Below are 18,776 nucleotides of genomic sequence, written 5' to 3'. Positions count from 1 at the left end.
TAACCGAAAAGGTTTCTGGTTCGATTCCCTGAGTTAACAAGGTGAAAAATTTGTCGATGTGCCCTTGAGCAATTACGAACACTTAGGTTGGAATCATTAAAACTCGTTTTTCAACCACTCCACAAATTTCTTGTTAACAAACTATAGTTTTGGCAAGTCGGTTAGGACATCTACTTTGTGCATGATGCAAGTCATTTTCCCAACAATTGTTTACAGACAGATTACTTCACTTCTAATTCACTGTATCACAATTTCAGTGGGTCAGAAGTTTACATACACTAAGTTGACTGTGCCTTTAAACAGCTTGGGAAATTCCAGAAAATGATGTCATGGCTTTAGAAGCTTCTGATTGACTAGAATTATGTAAATTAGCCTATTGGAGGTGTACCTGTGGATGTATTTCAAGGCCTACCTTCAAACGCAGTCTCTCTTTGTTTGACATCATGGGAAAATCAAAAGAAAATCAGCCAAAACAATTGTGGACCTCCACAAGTCTGGTTCATCCATAGCAGCAATTTCCAAACGCCTGAAGGTACCACGTTCATCTGTACAAACAATAGTGCGCAAGTATAAACACCATGGGACCATGCAGCCGTCATACCGCTCAGGAAGGCGACGCGTTCTGTCTCCTAGAAATTAACGTACTTTGGTGCGAAAAGTGTAAGTCAATCCCAGAACAGCAGGAAAGGACCTTGTGAAGATGCTGGAGGAAATAGGTAAAAAAGTATCTATATCCACAGTAAAACGAGTCCTATATCGAGCCACTGCTCCAAAACCGCCATAAAAAAGCCAGACTACGGTTTGCAACCGCACATGGGGACAAACATTGTACTTTTTGGACAAACATTGTCCTCTGGTCTGATCTAACAAAAATATAACTATTTGGCCATAATGACCATCGTTATGTTTGGAGGAAAAAGGGGGAGGCTTGCAAGCCGAAGAACACCATCCCAACCGTGAAGCACGGGGATGGCAGCATCATGTTGTGGGGGGTGCTTTGCTGCAGGAGGGACTGGTGCACTTCACAAAATAGATGGCATCATGAGGGAAGGAAATTACGTGAATATATTGAAGCAACATCTCCAGACATTAGTCAGGAAGTTAAAGCTTGGTCGCAAATGGATCTTCCAAATGGACAATGACCCCAAGCATACTTCCAAAATTGTGGCAAAATGGCTTAAGGACAACAAAGTCAAGGTATTGGAGTGGCCATCACAAAGCCCTGACCTCAATCCTATAGAAAATGTGTGGGCAGAACTGAAAAAGCGTGTGCGAGCAAGGAGGCCTCCAAACCTGACTCAGTTACACCAGCTCTGTCAGGAGGAATGGGCCAAATTCACCCAACTTATTGTGGGAAGCTTGTGAAAGGCTACCCAAAACGTTTGACCCAAGTTAAACAATTTAAAGGCAATGCTAGCAAATACTAATTGAGTGTATGTAAACTTCTGACCCACTGGGAATGTGATGAAAGAAATTAAAGCTGAAATAAATCATTCTCTCTACTATTATTCTGACATTTCACATTCTTAAAATAAAGTGGTGGTCCTAACTGACCTAAGACAGGGAATTTTTACTTGGATTAAATGTCAGGAATTGTGAAAAACTGAGTTTAGATGTATTTGGCTAAGGTGTATGTAAACTTCTGACTTCAACTGTGTCTGTCTGTCTATATATACACACACACATTCTTTATTTTAAGAAAGTGAAATAAATAAATAAATATATATATATATATATATATATATATATATATATATATATATATATACACACACACACACGCTAAAGGCCACTAATATAGATTCATGATTGAAATTGTTTTACCCTACTTTCACAGAAGAGTAAACAGTATCACTGAACTGATACAGTATAATTTCTTAATCATAAAACAATTGAGCACAGTAAAGAAACTCACTTAGGCTTCTGCATATGTTAATATAAAAGTCAACTTCATCATCCGAGTCATCCACCAGGTAACCATCTGTGAGTTTGATGAGTGGGTTCAGGTCATGCTTTTTCCCATCTGTGTCAAAGACATAGCAAGGGACCTAGACACAGAGTGAAAGAGTAAAGAATTACAAAATCCCAGGATTGATCGTCTTCTATTTTCAGTTTGTTCTGGACTGGTACCTACTGTAACTGAAAGCCAATATACACTGAGTATACCAAACATTAGGAACACCTTCCTAATATTGAATTGCACCCCCCTTTTGTCCTCAGAAAAGCCTCAATTCATCAGAGCATGGACTCTACATGGTGTCGAAAGCCTTCATTTCCATTTTCCATTTAGTTATTTAGCAGACTCTTATCCAGAGCAACTTAGAGGACCAATTAAAGTTAAGTGCCTTGCTCAAGGGCACATTGACCAATTGTTCAACTAGTTGGCTCGGGGATTCGAACCAGCGATCATTAAGTTACTGGTCCAATGCTAGGCTCTCTGCCGCCCTAGGGATGCTGGCTAATGTTGACTAAAATGCTTCCCACTGTTGTGTCAAATTGGATGTCCTTTGGGTGGTGGACCATTCTTGATACACACAGGAAACCGTTGAGGGTGAAAAATCCAGATGTGTTGCAGTTCTTGACACAAACCGGTGCCCCTTGCACCTACTACCATACCCCGTTCAAAGGCACTTAAACATTTTGTCTATTCACACTCAAATAGCACACATACACAATCCATGTCTCAATTGTCTGAAGTCTTAAAGATCCTTCTTTAACCTGTGTCCTCCCTTTCATCTACAATGATTTGAAGTGGATTTACCAATTGACATTAGGGTTGTCATGGAAAGGGCATGTTTTGTTTTCTTTACTCAGTGTAATATTGGAATGACTTTACATTTAAATTAAACATTTCCTTTATTCTATTCATTTTTTTTTCTTTAAACAAGAGACCGCAAAGGACTTGCTGAGAATTCGTGATTTTCCACAGTGTGAATGTGCTCATCACATACTCACCTCCCCCCACACACAGTGGGATCACCGATGCCTTACACACTGCCACTGAGTCACACGCGTCTGCACACACATCACAAATGGGTGACATACACACATCCTGCCCTGACAGCTGCAGACCACAATTCAGACATACCTCTTTATTGGGCTTGTATTTATCCTTTTTGCAGGCTGCATATGTTCTCCATTCAAAATAATGAACACACTGGGCCACAGTGACAAACTCTGGTGTTCCCTGGGGGTAAGAGCACAAATAAAGTTCAAGTTGACATACTGTATGACCTGACCGTTTACTCAATCGTTTACTCAATCTTGGAACTGCTACAGTAGACGTGGCTTTGACAGCCTACAAGGAAGTCACTACTTGAGGAACTGGACTGGCAGCATGATTACTGTGTTTGTTCAGCAGCAAAGCTCCTGCAATCACATGGTCACACTTAACAAGCAGGCCTGTTATTGTTTTTTTAATTACAGATAGGAGAGCACTGTATGATAGTTAATATGTTTCTCAATAGAACTTCAAATGGTCAAATAAAGAAAACACCACAGAGTGGTTGCAGTTTCATTACACCACCAGACTGACAAAGAACAATGCTTAGTGATGAAATTATTCTCTAACTAAAACCCACAAGTGTGGTTTGACAGGAAATTCATAATCAGGCTTCCAATATATGTATATTTCCCCATGACTACACTTCATTTGTAATGACAGGTGCTACTGGTGACTAACCATAGTTTTTCCACACTGGAAACTGATGCTGCTCTGGACATTAGTATCGCTACTGCCTGGGCACTTCTCAGTGCTGTTGAAATCTATCACGCTGCTCCCAGTCACCTTCTTTAAGGACAGATCACCTGGAAATAGAAGTGGAAAAGTGAGAAGTATGCCTCCTAAACATGCAAATGCTGAGACAAGTAATAGAATTGTTTAAGAATTTGTTTCAGTACGCTGTGCTGAACCATGTACTCCCTGCAAAACAAACTCAACAATTAATTAAAACCTTAAACTTTCCCAGTGGTTTCTTGTGGATGATTAATACAGGTTTCAACTGAATCTGAAGCCTCCAACAATTCTCCCAGTCCCTACAGCGGTGGGGTCAAAGCATTACACCACAGGGTCTGGAAGGGTTAGTAGTTGAGGCCATTTTTCTGCTGAGCTGTCTGGCCATGTACAGTTCAGACAGATAAACAGCATGGGAGCATGACCTACTGGACAACACTGCCCGTCTCTGTCTGCCAACAGCCTGGCGCCTGGGCAGGCTCCATACTTACAGTTACAGCTACACTCAACCAGAGAGAGTGAGAACAAACTTTTTGACCAGTTATTACCTCAAAGACACTGTATTTTCCCCTCTAACCACATTGGCTGGGGTTTCTGTTATTGTGTTTTGAAGGGGCAGAATCCAGCAAGGACTAACTGCTTTGCACAGCAGAAAACACCTTCTCAGAGTGAGGCAAAACGGTTTAGGGTGCAACACCAACAGCAAAGCTTTATGTAATGATAAGTAGGGCATTTATATTTTAATATCGCTTGTCCAGATAGCACTGTCTAAACAGACACTGCTATTAGCTTTCGTTGATTTTACTGTATTTTGACCACAGAGACTGAATCCACTGCTGTGTTAGTGAACACTGTCACACTTACAAGTCCTATTTTAATTCCTTTCATGCACCATGCTTTATCGCTCTTATATCATCAGTATGCATGCATGACTAAGTCGCTTTGGATAAAAGCATCTGCTAAATGGTGCATATAATATATATACATATATATGGCCTAAATGAAAGCTATTCAGCAGAACCTGGAGCTGATATATTGCTACTCTGCGGACCCAGTAACATAAGTTACTAATCAATAGAGGTGACCTGGAAGAGTCAATTGCATATTATGCAAGGTCAATTGCCTGCATGCAAGCAGCCTGGTTGAATTTAGAGGAACGCTGTGTGAGCAAATATATGCTTGCAAATGGTCTGTTCCATGCTTATCATGGCGTAAAGGCACAGTCATGTGAACAGGCAGCTCCTCTGGTTCACCTTTAACCTCCTTTGATTATTCCAACACAAAAGACATAGGTTAGTCATTCGTTATCAGCATTAGGTCCGTCACAAGAGCCCCTTCCTATCCTACTCTGACACTCAAGAGCTTGTTGAGTTGAGCCCAGGGTGTAATACCAGCTGCAGGCATTTCTCTCATGTAGACTTTAATCATGACCCGACTTTGTTTCACCCTGAGCGCAACCAAACACAGATTAGGCAATGAGTGAAGGTCATGGTCAAGTGTCCCAGGCAGGGACTTGTTGTGATGATCATGTTATGGAATAGTCTAGTCCAGTAACCCTGTTCTCTGACATGGCCTCCTTACAACGTAGATTTATTTGAGCACATTAATTTGAACTGAAAAAATGATGAGTAAGTCCAGGTAAACCACAAAACATGTATAGCCAAAACAGCTAGCGTATATTTGTCAAGGAAAACCACTTTTTTGAAATGCTTAGCTACGTCAGCACTAAAGTGAAGCAAAGCCAAGTATTACATTTACATTTACATTTAAGTCATTTAGCAGACGCTCTTATCCAGAGCGACTTACAAAGTGTGATTCAATTAGTTTGATATCAGTGCTTCCTCTGTTTACAGCAAAAGCTGAGGATAAGGCTCCCGTTTTTTCAGTTGGGGGATTTTAATGACTGGAAAATGTGTCATCATTGAGGAACAGTTTGATAAGATAAACTCCCAGTAAAAGTTTGCCTACCTTTTAAGTTTTGTTTTGATTGAACAGACCCTAATCATTGACCTTTCACCAAATCATAATGCAAACTTTGTATTTCATAACAAATTGTGTCTCTTCACGAAACTGCATTAAACCAACACCTCACTGAAATAAATCAACTGAATCAATGGACATTGACTTGACTGGCATCTGACTGGAATCCTTTCAGGCCCATCCTTACTTCGGGGTGCTCATGGTGTTATTGCTGACTTCCACTGTGTCCTGGCAGCAGCATATACTACAGTGATCTATTCTACAGCAGCAAAACATTCTGCCTAATCAGCAGGCCAGATCATCAGATGCCAACCTCACTTAATGAACCCTTAGCACATCCTCCTAACAGCGGCAGGGCCCTGTGCTGGAATTAGGGCCAATAGTTTTCCCTGAGCATGAGTTACCAGACCGGGAAAAACTCCAGAGCCTTGTATTAGGTTACAAGGGCCAACCTGGTACTGACCAGGTCACATTGTCAGGGAAAACACTTATCCCTAACTATACTCACCCACTGACTGGTTATTTTGACTGGTGAGGTTGTTGGCACAGACAGCACTGCCGGCCCCACATCCGGTGTGAGGTGAGGAGTCACAGAGCTTCAGTGTATATTTTACTTTGTTATCTTGGTCTATAGCCTCCCATTTGTAACTGTAGGACAAGGAGACAGAAAAAAAAAAATCATAATAGTTGTTGCAATACATTTGCAATCATTCACACCAGCTCAACGTTAACATAACTAAACAGTACACTGTTTATGTTTTATCTATGCATCCTCAGAAAACATAGTAAAAAAAAAAAAATACAAAAAAAAATGATCAAAGCAACGTTTTCATGACTCAGAAATCAATCACCATATATGGCTATTATTTTAACCTAGTACATAACATTAGCCTACAATTTTCTTTCCAAACAACTCGTGACGCTTCTGTCTATCCACCGACCTCTTCCAGATGCCAGTTCTATTTTAAGCCGTATGTTCTCACAAGTAGAGTCTCATAATAAAGACCGTGGTCAGCCAACTGACTACACACCACCTTTCTATCCGAACAACTGCCTTGTAAAACCAGGTTCAGGGGCTACGCCAGATGAGGAGCATCTGACAATGGAGACACAATACTTGTTTCCATCCTCATATGTATATCATTGTTCTGTGCCACTCTAAATGAACTGTATAAGCTGCGTTGGTTGCTAAATACTCTTCTCATTTCTGAAGAAGCTTCATACCCTCTTCTTTACAGTCATGAGAATGCGCGAGTGAGCGGTGCCTCCATACTTCACCTGCAGAGGTCTTGGTACCAGAGGCTGACATCAGAACCCGCTGTGCCGGAGGGAAATGTAACCAGGACCGTTGTGATCGAAACAAGTAACATTACTATTTTCCAAGGCACAGCCTTGTTACAATTGCAAAGCGAGTGCATGTTTTGTATCCAGTATTATAAACTAGAGCATTATGTCCGACATGATACAGCAAAAGTCCGCTGGTAGTCTTCAGCAGGAACTGGGTGAATCACATGACAAACTGAACACATGATAGAAGACGTCACGTGGTATGACCTTCCATGAGTCATCGTGAACAACGCGTTCACGTTAGACGGAGTGATTGGTCGAACGACTTGTCTACTTCAGAGGAACGACTTGGAGCGTTCAAGTGCCTCGGAGCACGAATGGAACGCAATAACCATCCTGACAAATAATAATTTGGTGGGTGCTTATATTTCTCCTATTGGAAATCGATTTTGTTGCATAGCCCACTCTCCCAGAGACACCTCAGATAGTGTGGTCATGGCCAGGGTTTGCCATTATCAACTGCAACATTAATTAGGTTTAAGTGCCTTGCTCACTGGCGACCTTTCCTTTGATGGGCTACCTGCCGCCCTGGTAGGTGATGTCAGATTTCAGAATGTGTGAAATATCAGGGTCCAGAGATCACACCCGAGTTTCCTAGTCATACTTATGAGTTGGAGGAGTGTTCACTTGGATTTTTCCACCACCATGCTAGGGTGGCTAATGCTACTACCTGATGTTGTAGCGCACTTCAGTCAGGGTTACGCCTTGAGCACACCAACAGTGTTTTAGCGCAGAATGGTATACAACATTATCTGGATATGCGTCTACCTCTGCTACCATTTCTGTCAAGCCATCTAAGCATACAGTTTGCATACGATAAATCCAATTTATGCAACGCAATATATGAATGTACTTCTGGTGTACCAAAACACTGTCGGTGTGCAACATCTGGAAGTTGTCAGAAAATGGTGGTGGAAATGTTTGTTTTTATTAAGAGGTAAGCATTTTCCCTGTTTTTCCCCCAACGGTGAGCCATTAAATCGAGTTAAATCGACTGCTTTGCAGCCTTAATAGATGATAGGGGTGTAGTGTCGGCTGCATACATTCCATTTGGACGGTATAATGAAATAACTCAATATCGCCATCTGTGGGACTTTGGGTAATCTTATCATAGCACTGGCAAACCATGGTTGACCAGTGGTGTGTGTAAACCCTTGATGACTAAGAGGGGGAGCTGTATTGAAGCCAACATGCTCTTATTAATGTCTACATTCGTTTTTGACACGTTTATTCTTTTACAGACACTTAATGCATACTTTTACATGATATTATGTTAGCTAAACCCATTTAAAATTAAGAAATATACAAAAAACATTTTCTTTCAAGTATATTTTTTGAGAGTACTAATGTTACTGTCCCCACTACAACAAAAATACTTAAATAGATGGAATTTTGTCCTTGAAACATTTAAATAAATACTAAATACATTTAAATACTGTAGATTTCCATTAATTCATATGGAGGACTGCTCATACTAGGGAGTGCTTACGTGGTGAGTCCGTGGCTTCAAAGCCTCTCGGTGGCCAATACATAGCATCAACAATCCAGGTTTATATAAATCATTGTGCTTGACCAACTCCCTGACGAAAATGTCTGAATTTTATCCCATCATAAGAAGGTTCATGAACATTATAGTAGCCCATTCTAATGATATGGCTGCAAATGAGTGGTCGCGTTCCCCTGCTCAGACGTTGTTGCATCAACCAATGATTACGGCTAAATCGTCGACTGTGTCATAGACTGACAGTTGCCGCGTTCAAATCATTTGGGAACTCTGAAATCTCGGACGTATGACTTTAGTTTGTTCAAGACAAATGGGAACTCGGGAAAAAAAAACTAGCTCCGACTGGGAAAAAATATTTTTAACGGCCACCCAACTGGGAATTCCAAGTTGGAAACTCGGGCATCTTTCTTGAGCTCCAACTTTCCGACCTGAAGATGACTGACGTCATAATTTGACCACACTCTTTTTCGGTCAGTTCTCCGTTATCTTGAAAGTACCAAGGTTGCTATAACATTTGATGGTGTTAGCTGATTCTTAAAATAGCTACCTATTCAGGTGTTGTAATATTTGTCATGCATCAGCAAGGCAGTGGAACGCGCTCATTATCGTTGCATTCGTACGTCATCAATGACCGCTCCCTTTCAACGCTTAGGAATGCTGTACAGCTGGTCGGAAAATGGCTGCTGTGACTATGGCAGGGGCCGATGCCCATAGGATGGAGCAGAAAAAGTTGGAGTATTTCTCCTCCATCAACTCCATGGCCAGGAAAATAATGCAAGAAAGGGAGAACATCAAGGAGAGACATGGACCCGATTGGGAGAAAATGACACCGAATGAACAAGACAGCGCCATCGACAATGGAATGATGGACCCACATATTCGTGCTCGATATGCTATGCATAGGGTTGACCGAGAAGAAGTAATTTGTTATCCTAAATTGCTCATTCAGACCGGACAGAAAATTGTTCATTTTGGTGTTGAGGTATGGACTTTTACCCGATTTGCATTGGTAGCCACATATCTATTTCCTATAGAATGATCTACGTTTTCTCGCATGATTCCAGCTAGCTAAATTGGCTAACACACGAACTTGGTTAGCCACGACTGAGATTTGGGCTGGTAAACATCATACCAGTAACAAAACAATGCAAGAGATCGAGATGGGTCAGATGGCACTTTTCAACATGGTCTTCCCCATGGTATATACGGATGGGCATTTGTATGATAACATGCTCTGTCTGATTTGGAAAATCTGGGAAACTAGCTATTTTTGTTTTGCTGTCAATTGATTCACTGGATTATCAAAACACTCAGCCATCTAGTGCAGTCCTATAGTCCATTAACCTGACTGGCAGTGTTTCCGCATGTGAAGCGAGTAGTGGTTTGTCACTAATCATCACACTTTGATGAAAACATCTGTTTGTGTTCAATTTCAGGACATAACTTGGCAAGATGAGCACTCTGCCCCATTTTCCTGGGAGACCAAGGTGTGTATGACTGTGCCCATGTTTTATTCTACCATTCACAAGATTACCTTATGTTGATGTAGCTACAGTACACATTTTATTTTTGGTCAACACAGTATCTTGTCTCTCTTTACAGAGCCAGTTGGACATCAGCCTGACAGCAGGTGAATCTGTGCAGGGCATCTCCTCTTCAATCACTAACTCCAAGCCAACTAATGTCACCCAGAGCAGCCAGCTGAGCAAGGTGTCCAATGGCGAGAGCCTCGGCCTGGGCAGGAAAGAGGAGTCCTCCTCCTTCTGGAAGATCAGTGCTGAGAGATCCAGGCTGGAGGGTGAACAGGCAGACTTCCAATCCCTAACCCCCAGCCAAATCAAGTCCCTGGAGAAGGGGGAGAAGCCACTGCCCTCCTACCTTCGTCAAGAGCCCACCCCCATGGAGGCAGAGGAGAGCCCACCCCCGGTACGGGTGACCTCGCAGAGATCCCCCAGGCCGCCTGCACCTCCCCCCCCTGTGCCCATCGGTGTGTCCCCCCCAGCAGCCATAAGTGTGACCCCTATGAGCATGACTCCTACCCCTGCTCTTATCAGTGTGTCGCCCACTGTGGCTGGCTGGGAGCACGCTCAGAGCACCCTTCCCTCAGTCAGCAACACAGTGGAGGACGTCTTCACTCCAGGGCTGGCCAAGAAATCCCCGGGGCTGCCCACCAATTCCCCTGCCCGCTCAGGCAACACTGCCAGAGAGAGAGAGGAGAAGGCTGCTGCTCAGTCTGAGTCGCAACTGGCCACCAGTCCCACCTTCACTCAGGTGAACAACCCGTTGTGGTTTGATACTGATCAAAGATATTTTGATCCAGAAAAATTGGCAACAGCATTTACCTGTGTAGTAACAGTCTAATTACTCTGTATTACATGTTGCTACATAGTACATTTACTTCAAGTTGTGTTCTGTACTGTTCTAATTGAATGTTCTTTTTTCTTCTCCTACCAGTTTAATACCAGCAGTAACGTCCTGAAGACCGGATTTGACTTTCTTGACAACTGGTAACAGCGGCTTCAAGTAACAACATTGAGTGACTGGATCAACTCAACACTAGAAGGACCATTGTGATGACCATTTTAATACATGTATTAAGGAAAGCCAACAGTTGAACTGACGATGTCTATTTATCCTAAATGGCTTTTTATGGCATATCTCACTACGTGTGCTTTTGATTCCCCACTGCCAGAACCTGCACCCTCCAACTGTTACCTTTACCTTTTTTACTCTGACCTCGTACTAGTGCTAAGCATTACTGTAGTGTACACTAATGAGAAGCACTCAAAGCGGTATGTTTAGAAAGCCAGCATGTTAAGTGATTTATACCACTTGCAATATAGATCTACAACCATTTTACATTACAAGAGTGCTATTTTACAGAATTTTGTATATACATTATATTTACTGTATGCTATATTGCACTCATAGATTTTGAAAACCTGGATTCAAAGCAAATAAATTATAGAGAATGAAGTCGTTGTTCTGAGATTGTACATTTTTTTGATTCAGTGACAATATCAGTCCACAATGTGGCAGCAGAGATCTTGGTTCAATTGAGAACATCTCACAAATAGAGAATGAACTGTCTGAGAGGACCCTGATAAAATGGAAAGGTAAAACCAGCAAAGCATCAGACATATGTTACTCCAAGTGTACTGTAAAAACATGCTGATGGAGGATACTGGACATCCTATTTTTGCGTTGTACAGTTATCCTCAGTAATCTGTATGAAAATTTCAGTTTTGCCTCACACTCATCCCTTTCAGTGTCTGGCAGTAGCCACACCCAAACATCCTAGCAGACCTAGCTAGCTCATGTCCAAGTCCTGTGGAATGGAAAGTATGATTTTTGTGGCATTTTAACTGGCATTCCTCCTGTCTGCCATGACTTCAGCACATAGGGATACATTGACTCTCTCCTTTCCCCTGCAAATTTACTCACCACAATCATTGCCTCTACTACTGTGATTTATTTACACTGGCAAATCCTCATGTTCACCGTTATAAAAGTGGACTGTATTAATAGGAACATGTGTGCCACCAAAGGTCCGCCTCTAAAAGTGCACTGTTAACACAAAGCGTGGAAGTGGGAGGTGATAGGAAAAGCAGATTTCCTGTTGTTGGGGAGTCAGAACGACAGGAGAGAGTGAGATTGAGAGAGAGGGGGCACGACAGAGGGATACAGAGAACAACCAAAGTTATTACAGGGTAAAATGGGAATAGCAGCCATCCTAGTCATCGTCTTGTGTATGTGTTCACTCAGCTTGACTGATCTGGACAGCGGCACCAAAGATGGAGATCCTTTCGATGCAACACCAACTGAGGTGAGGACTTGTACTCGCTTGAAGATTTTGAGCTAAGACATAAATTCAGTTAAGGCGGTATAGTGGCACATTGCTAGCTGAGTAAGAATGGAATGAATTCTCCAGCTGCACATAAACTCAAATAGAGTACTATAACATTTTCATTATGTTGTACTTATTGCATGGAAACAGTGTAACAGTTTAACAGTTACACTATAACAGTACACTATAGTGTAACAGTACACTATAATGGAAATCAGTGGAGGAGCTGGAGTATTGGTTGCAAATGTTTTACCCTCACTGTTCCCTTCAGAACCCAGAGACTCAGAGGAAACAGGCAAGAGAAGACTTAACGGAGGAGCAAGAGCCCAGTCCTGTCTCAGACTTTGACAACACATACAACTATATTTGTATGTCTGCACAGACTCAACAAAAGTTATACACTACACACTATGCAAATTATTGCTGAATTGACATACATAACCTCTGAGGTTTTCTCTTAAACAGTGTCCAGGCTGGCAGCAATGGATCAGGCCATCCACAGACTGAATGTCGGCCAATACACCCTGGACGTGAAGGTGACCCAACTGTTGGACAGAGTGTCCCGGCTGGACGGCACCCTCGGGGAGGTAGAGGAGACCATGCAACAGATATCGCTCCTCACGAAAGAAAACCGCAAGGAGATTGGCCGCTTGGAGGGTATGTCTGCACTCTGCGTACCTCCCTTGAACTTTTTACTCTCAATAGTTCAAATGTTTTAAAATGGAAGGATGACAAACCATTATAAAATCATGAAAAACTAAAGGTGAAATGTTTCCTCCTCTTTCTAGGATGTCAGAAGGGCCGACGGGTGGGGTATAAGTGCTATCTGGTCTACCGCACATACGAGACATATGCAGGGGCAGCCCAGAAGTGCCTGGAGCGGGGTGGAAGGATGGCCATGCCTCGAGACAGGAAGGAACAGGAAGCCCTGGCAGACTACGTCAAGGCTTTCTTTCAGCCAGGGAACTGGCCTGTGTGGCTGGGCATCAATGACCTGCGCTCTGAGGGACTCTACCTGTTTGAGGACAACACACGTGTCACCTACTTCCAGTGGCGCAAGCACTTCCTCTCCAGCCAGCCGGACGGAGGCAAGCGGGAGAACTGTGTGGCCATGGCGTCAGATGATGGGGACTGGTGGGACAACTATTGTGACAGGAATATGTCTTACCTCTGTGAGTTTGATGCCTAATCCTTTTCTTCAAACTTTTGACAAGTATCTGACATTTCAGAAACACAAATCCAGCCAAGCTTGACAAAAATGTACCTAGTAGATAATCTATCATGAGTAGTTGTCTATCTTGTTATATAGTAAAATCTTTTGTTTTTTTGTTTAAAAAGCAATAGGGGATGTCATTGATCCACAAAGAAGTGGGTTGTAATCTATATATCATACTGTTCAATACTCAAGAACATTTTAGTTTACTAGCTGATGGTGCTTGTGTTGAATAATAATCCATAACACATTTAACATACTGTTAAAAAATAGAAAACAGTATCAAACCCATGGCCTAACATACTGCACAGACAGACAGTGCTCATCTTAGTCCACACTGAAAAAATAAATATATACGTAATTTATTACTCACTCTAAGCTATGCAAATCTCTTTAGCTGAATACGGAATACTTTGGATCGAATATTTAATCTAAAATTGGATTATCAAAATATTTATTCAGTTTATCATGATTAAAAGCATACCATGTTATTACTGTACTTTTTCCCAGTTAATGTAAACAGCATAGTTCCAGGACAAATATTGGGCAATAAAATATTTGAAAATACTCGGTCACAGTATCATGATCGGATTTGTTTTACTCATAAAGTCAGTGATTATCCTTAAAGGGGCAGTGCAGTCAAAAACTTGATTTCCAGTGTTTATTTTACACAGTGTACAAAACGTTAAGAACACTGTCCTAATATTGAGTTAAACTCAATTGTCTCAAGGCTTAAAAATCATTCTTTAACCTTTCTCCTCCCCTTCATCTACACTGATTGAAGTGGATTTAACAAGTGACATCAATAAGGGATCATAGCTTTCACCTGAATTAACCTGGTCAGTCTATCATGGAAAGAGCATAATGCTTTGTACACTCAGTTTATATTTCCATACTATGAGGTTGCAATAATACTTTGAAATTGTAACATCACCAGGTGGTATAAGTTAATTAAGTGATAAATCCCGTGATAATGTGATAATGGCACGGGTGTTGTCAGGCCTGAGACGAACCGTGCCAATATATCATCCAAAACACCAGCTTCGAGCGGCTGGTTGGTCGTTCGTTCTATTGGTTCGGTTGCCAGAGATGCGACCCAGTCGTTCAGTCTTTTGTTCTGTATCTATGGACGCAACTCAGTCGTTCGTTCTAAATGTTCCATTGCCATACTGGCTGGCAATGTTCTTTAAAAAATAAAAAATGAAAATGTTATTTAACCTTTAATCATGCAAGTCAGTAAAGAACAAATTCTTATTTACAACTCTCATTAGGCTCCTCCAATTAGGCCCCTCTCTCAGACAGTCCTAGCTAAATTCTTGCTTGAGAAATTGCAGTTTGCTAAGAAGCTATTTTGTTTTCAATTAAAATGGTCAAAAATAATCACAGTAAATTACTTAATTGTTACCCAGAAATGATTTAATATTCAGATAAAAATGGCTGCAATGGACCTTCAAAAATCCTTGAGATCTGAATTAATTTAATAAAAAGTTAGAACATTAGAATTGAAAAATATAAAATTCAGTCAGGAATAATAGCACTAGCGCAGCACTGATCCCGCAGCAGGAATGGTGATTGTTCTTGGCTTGTGAGTTCCATTCAGACACTGCTCTTCATGAGGTCATAAGCTTGAGCCGTGTCTTCATCCACACAAGCCAAGGAGGTGCCCTTCCAATGAGGGGTCAGTGCCATGTCCACTCAGATGGAGCGAGTCACTACTACATTATAAGCTAGTAGGATGGCCACCAGACGAGATGGTAGCCACCATCTGTGTTACTTCAGGCTTGTCCATTGGATTCTTGCAGGGATGAGAGAGGATCACTTTCCCGTCTTCATTCAGGACAAAGTTAGCGCCCATCTGAAATCACATCAAAAACTGAATTATAATGAGGACATGGATTATACAAACCTATCCCAAAATAATTGGGCATTGTATAAATAATTTTCTTCATAGAAAGAGGAAATATTATTTTGTGTATTTAATGTATACTGTATCTTAAGTAGGAGGTCATTAATCCAAATAAAAGTTGTAATTTTATTTCGGACAAAATCTTCAATGGAACCTGCAGAATAACAAATAAACAATGTAGCTGATTGTGCAAATGACAGTCCTGGCGAATGCATTACAGAGTTTAGATCCCCTATTGCTAAATGATTAATCCCTGATCACATTGTTGTACTTTTAGAACATGTTCTGTAGGCCAGGGGTTTTCAAACTTTTCTTTCCCAGGAAAACTGGCTACCCAGGGATCCCCATCATAGGTTAGAAAAGGTGATTGATAATGGCAAGTGGAAGTAATCAACATTTTAAAATTAATAGATTTGGTGGACAGTTTCATTATTTTGATCTTCCCATAGTTCATTGGAAGAGGAAGCATAAACTCAAACATACTGTAGTCTATTAGCTAGAAAAGTATATTGCTGTTGTACAGCAAATTTTCTGCAATATTTTTTTTTTCTTGAGCTGAGAGAAAATGTTGCACTTTTGAAGCACATTTCCATGAATTTTACATAGTTTGGCATTGAGGTGAGATTTTATTCAGTTTTAAAGCTAATTTCCTGCAATTTTATGCATTTTATCCATGGCTAATGATGTGTTCCTCTGCTCAAACATTTTAACAAAATCAATGGCATGTGCCCTGAATGCCTGTTTCTTTTTTTGGGTGGGGGAACCTTGCTGACTGTCTAGCTTTTATTTGATTGTTAGTTCTCAAAGATTATGATAAAACATATATATAGTTCAATATCTTTACTGCCTTCTATTTGGTTGTTTTCCTTCAAATTGACACTGAAATAGTTTTCCATCCGGAAAATTATCACTGAGACAGACAGCACGCCTAAAAAAAACTTGTAATTTACACTATATTAAAGGGATAGTTTGAGATTTTGCAATGAAGCCTTTTATCTACTTCCCCAGAGTCAGATGAAGAGGAACAGCTAGCATGCTAATGTTCCAGTAGACTTCCAGTCATTGCACTAACTCTAGAGACACACAAATTATATTCTGTTGCAGGTGGCGATATACAGTTGAAGTCAGAAGTTTACATACACTTAGGTTGGAGTCATTAAAATTAGTTTTTCAACCACTCCACAAATTTCTTGTTAACAAACTATAGTTTCGGCAAGTCGGTTAGGACATCTACTTTGTGCATAACACAAGCCATTTTTTCAACAATTGTTTACAGACAGATTATTTAACTTATAATTCACTGTATCACAATTCCAGTGGGTCAGAAGTTTCCATACAATAAATTCACTGTGCCTTTAAACAGCTTGGAAAATCAGAGAAAATGATGTCATTGCTTTAGAAGCTTCTGATAATTCACATCATTTGAGTCAATTGGAGGTGTGGATGTATTTTAAGGCCTACCTTCAAACTCAGTGCCTCTATGCTTGACATCATAGGAAAATCAAATGAAGAAGTGTGGTTCATCCTTGGGAGCAATTTCCAAACGTTTGAAGGTACCATGTTCATCTGTACAAACAATAGTACGCAAGTATAAACACCATGGGACCATGCAGCCGTCATACCGCTCAGGAAGGAGACGTGTTCTGTCTCCTGGAGATGAACTTACTTTGGTGCGAAAAGTGCAAATCAATCCCAGAACAAATCAAATCATATTTTATTTGTCACATACACATGGTTAGCAGATGTTAATGCGAGTGTAGCAAAATGCTTGTGCTTCTAGTTCCGACAATGCAGTAATAACCAACAAGTAATCTAACCTAACAATTCCACAACTACTACCTTATACACACAAGTGTAAAGGGATAAAGAATATGTACATAAAGATAAATGAATGAGTGATGGTACAGAACAGCATAGGCAAGATGCAGTAGATGGTAGAGTACAGTATATACATATGAGATGAGTAATGTAGGGTATGTAAACAAAGTGGCATAGTTTAAAGTGGCTAGTGATACATGTATTACATAAAGATGCAGTAGATGATATAGAGTACAGTATATACATATACATATGAGATGAGTAATGTAGGGTATGTAAACATTATATTAAGTGGCATTGTTTAAAGTGGCTAGTGATACATTTTTTTCCAACAATTTCCATTATTAAAGTGGCTAGAGTTGAGTAGGTATGTTGGCAGCAGCCACTCAATATAAGTGGTGGCTGTTTAACAGTCTGATGGCCTTGAGATAGAAGCTGTTTTTCAGTCTCTCGTCCCTGCTTTGATGCACCTGTACTGACCTTGCCTTCTGGATGATAGCAGGGTGAACAGGCAGTGGCTCGGGTGGTTGTTGTCCTTGATGATCTTTATGGCCTTCCTGTGACACCGGGTGGTGTAGGTGTCCTGGAGGGCTGGTAATTTGCCCCCGGTGATGTGTTGTGCAGACCTCACGAGCCTCTGGAGAGCCTTACAGGTGTGGGCGGAGCAGTTGCCTTGCCAGGCGGTGATACAGCCCGACAGGATGCTCTCGATTGTGCATCTGTAGAAGTTTGTGAGTGCTTTTGGCGACAAGCCAAATTTCTTCAGCCTCCTGAGGTTGAAGAGGCGCTGCTGCGCCTTCTTCACAACGCTGTCTGTGTGGGTGGACCAATTCAGTTTGTCCGTGATGTGTACGCCGAGGAAGTTAAAACTTACCACCCTCTCCACTACTGTCCTGTTGATGTGGATAGGGGTGTGCTCCCTCTGATGTTTCCTGAAGTCCACAATTATCTCCTTTGTTTTGTTGACGTTGAGTGTGAGGTTATTTTCCTGACACCACACTCAGAGGGCCCTCACCTCCTCCTTGTAGGCCGTCTCGTCGTTGTTGGTAATCAAGCCTACCACTGTGGTGTCATCCGCAAACTTGATGATTGAGTTGGAGGAGTGCATGGCCATGCAGTCGTGGGTGAACAGGGAGTACAGAAGAGGGCTCAGAACGCACCCTTGTGGGGCCCCAGTGTTGAGGATCAGCGGGGTGGAGATGTTGTTACCTACCCTCACCACCTGTGGGCGGCCCGTCAGGTAGTCCAGTACCCAGTTGCACAGGGTGGGATCGAGACCCAGGGGGGGTACTATGGAGTGCACTTTGGAGGGTACTATGGTGTTAAATGTAGCATTATCACATATATTCCTCTTGTTCAGATGGGTTTAGGGCAGTGTGCAGTGTGTTTGCGATTGTGTCGTCTGTGGACCTATTGGGGCGGTAAGCA

At 41.5% G+C, this 18,776-nt stretch overlaps 3 protein-coding genes across 5 annotated transcripts in view; 2 read left to right on the top strand and 1 right to left on the bottom strand.

The window, feature by feature from the left end:
• LOC135505986 (cation-independent mannose-6-phosphate receptor-like) overlaps positions 1-7,234 on the bottom strand; it is a 36,389-nt gene extending 29,155 nt beyond the window's left edge. For 2 of the 3 annotated variants that reach the window (XM_064925300.1, XM_064925301.1), the window contains exons 1-5: positions 6,992-7,234; positions 6,222-6,361; positions 3,683-3,807; positions 3,089-3,187; positions 1,916-2,048 (exon numbers count right to left, since the gene is read on the bottom strand). In XM_064925300.1, coding sequence (XP_064781372.1) covers positions 1,916-2,048; positions 3,089-3,187; positions 3,683-3,807; positions 6,222-6,361; positions 6,992-7,131 — 637 coding nt within the window. In that variant the 5' untranslated portion in view covers positions 7,132-7,234. Of the gene's footprint in view, positions 1-412; positions 505-1,915; positions 2,049-3,088; positions 3,188-3,682; positions 3,808-6,221; positions 6,362-6,991 lie in introns of those variants that run through there. The other variant, XM_064925302.1, reaches the window with a different exon arrangement.
• Positions 7,235-9,059: 1,825 nt separating this feature from the next.
• On the top strand, positions 9,060-11,540 carry LOC135505985 (uncharacterized protein C1orf198 homolog). The gene is made up of 4 exons (XM_064925299.1): positions 9,060-9,546; positions 10,001-10,051; positions 10,167-10,835; positions 11,019-11,540. The coding sequence occupies exons 1-4, from the start codon at positions 9,241-9,243 to the stop codon at positions 11,073-11,075; spliced, it is 1,083 nt and encodes a 360-aa protein (XP_064781371.1). The 5' UTR covers positions 9,060-9,240; the 3' UTR covers positions 11,076-11,540.
• A 550-nt stretch (positions 11,541-12,090) lies between these two features.
• On the top strand, positions 12,091-15,716 carry LOC135505984 (C-type lectin domain family 11 member A-like). The gene is made up of 4 exons (XM_064925298.1): positions 12,091-12,390; positions 12,683-12,779; positions 12,877-13,068; positions 13,200-15,716. Exons 1-4 carry the CDS (start codon positions 12,280-12,282, stop codon positions 13,598-13,600), a joined length of 801 nt encoding a protein of 266 aa, XP_064781370.1. The 5' UTR covers positions 12,091-12,279; the 3' UTR covers positions 13,601-15,716.
• The last annotated feature ends 3,060 nt before the right edge of the window (positions 15,717-18,776 follow it).

This window comes from Oncorhynchus masou, chromosome 19, assembly GCF_036934945.1.
Source record: "Oncorhynchus masou masou isolate Uvic2021 chromosome 19, UVic_Omas_1.1, whole genome shotgun sequence".
Lineage (NCBI taxonomy): Eukaryota > Metazoa > Chordata > Actinopteri > Salmoniformes > Salmonidae > Oncorhynchus > Oncorhynchus masou.
The sequence above is the reverse complement of the archived record's forward strand: the minus strand, read 5'-3'. Positions and strand labels throughout refer to the sequence as shown.

Bases quoted from the DNA above. Each gene is read 5' to 3' on its own strand.
- LOC135505985 (XM_064925299.1), top strand. From the start codon at position 9,241: ATGGCTGCTGTGACTATGGCAGGGGCCGATGCCCATAGGATGGAGCAG. The intron at 9,547-10,000 runs GTATGGACTTTT...GTTCAATTTCAG, and splicing joins TTGTTCATTTTGGTGTTGAG to GACATAACTTGGCAAGATGA. The intron at 10,052-10,166 runs GTGTGTATGACT...CTCTCTTTACAG, and splicing joins CATTTTCCTGGGAGACCAAG to AGCCAGTTGGACATCAGCCT.
- LOC135505984 (XM_064925298.1), top strand. From the start codon at position 12,280: ATGGGAATAGCAGCCATCCTAGTCATCGTCTTGTGTATGTGTTCACTC. The intron at 12,391-12,682 runs GTGAGGACTTGT...TGTTCCCTTCAG, and splicing joins TCGATGCAACACCAACTGAG to AACCCAGAGACTCAGAGGAA. The intron at 13,069-13,199 runs GTATGTCTGCAC...TCCTCTTTCTAG, and splicing joins GGAGATTGGCCGCTTGGAGG to GATGTCAGAAGGGCCGACGG.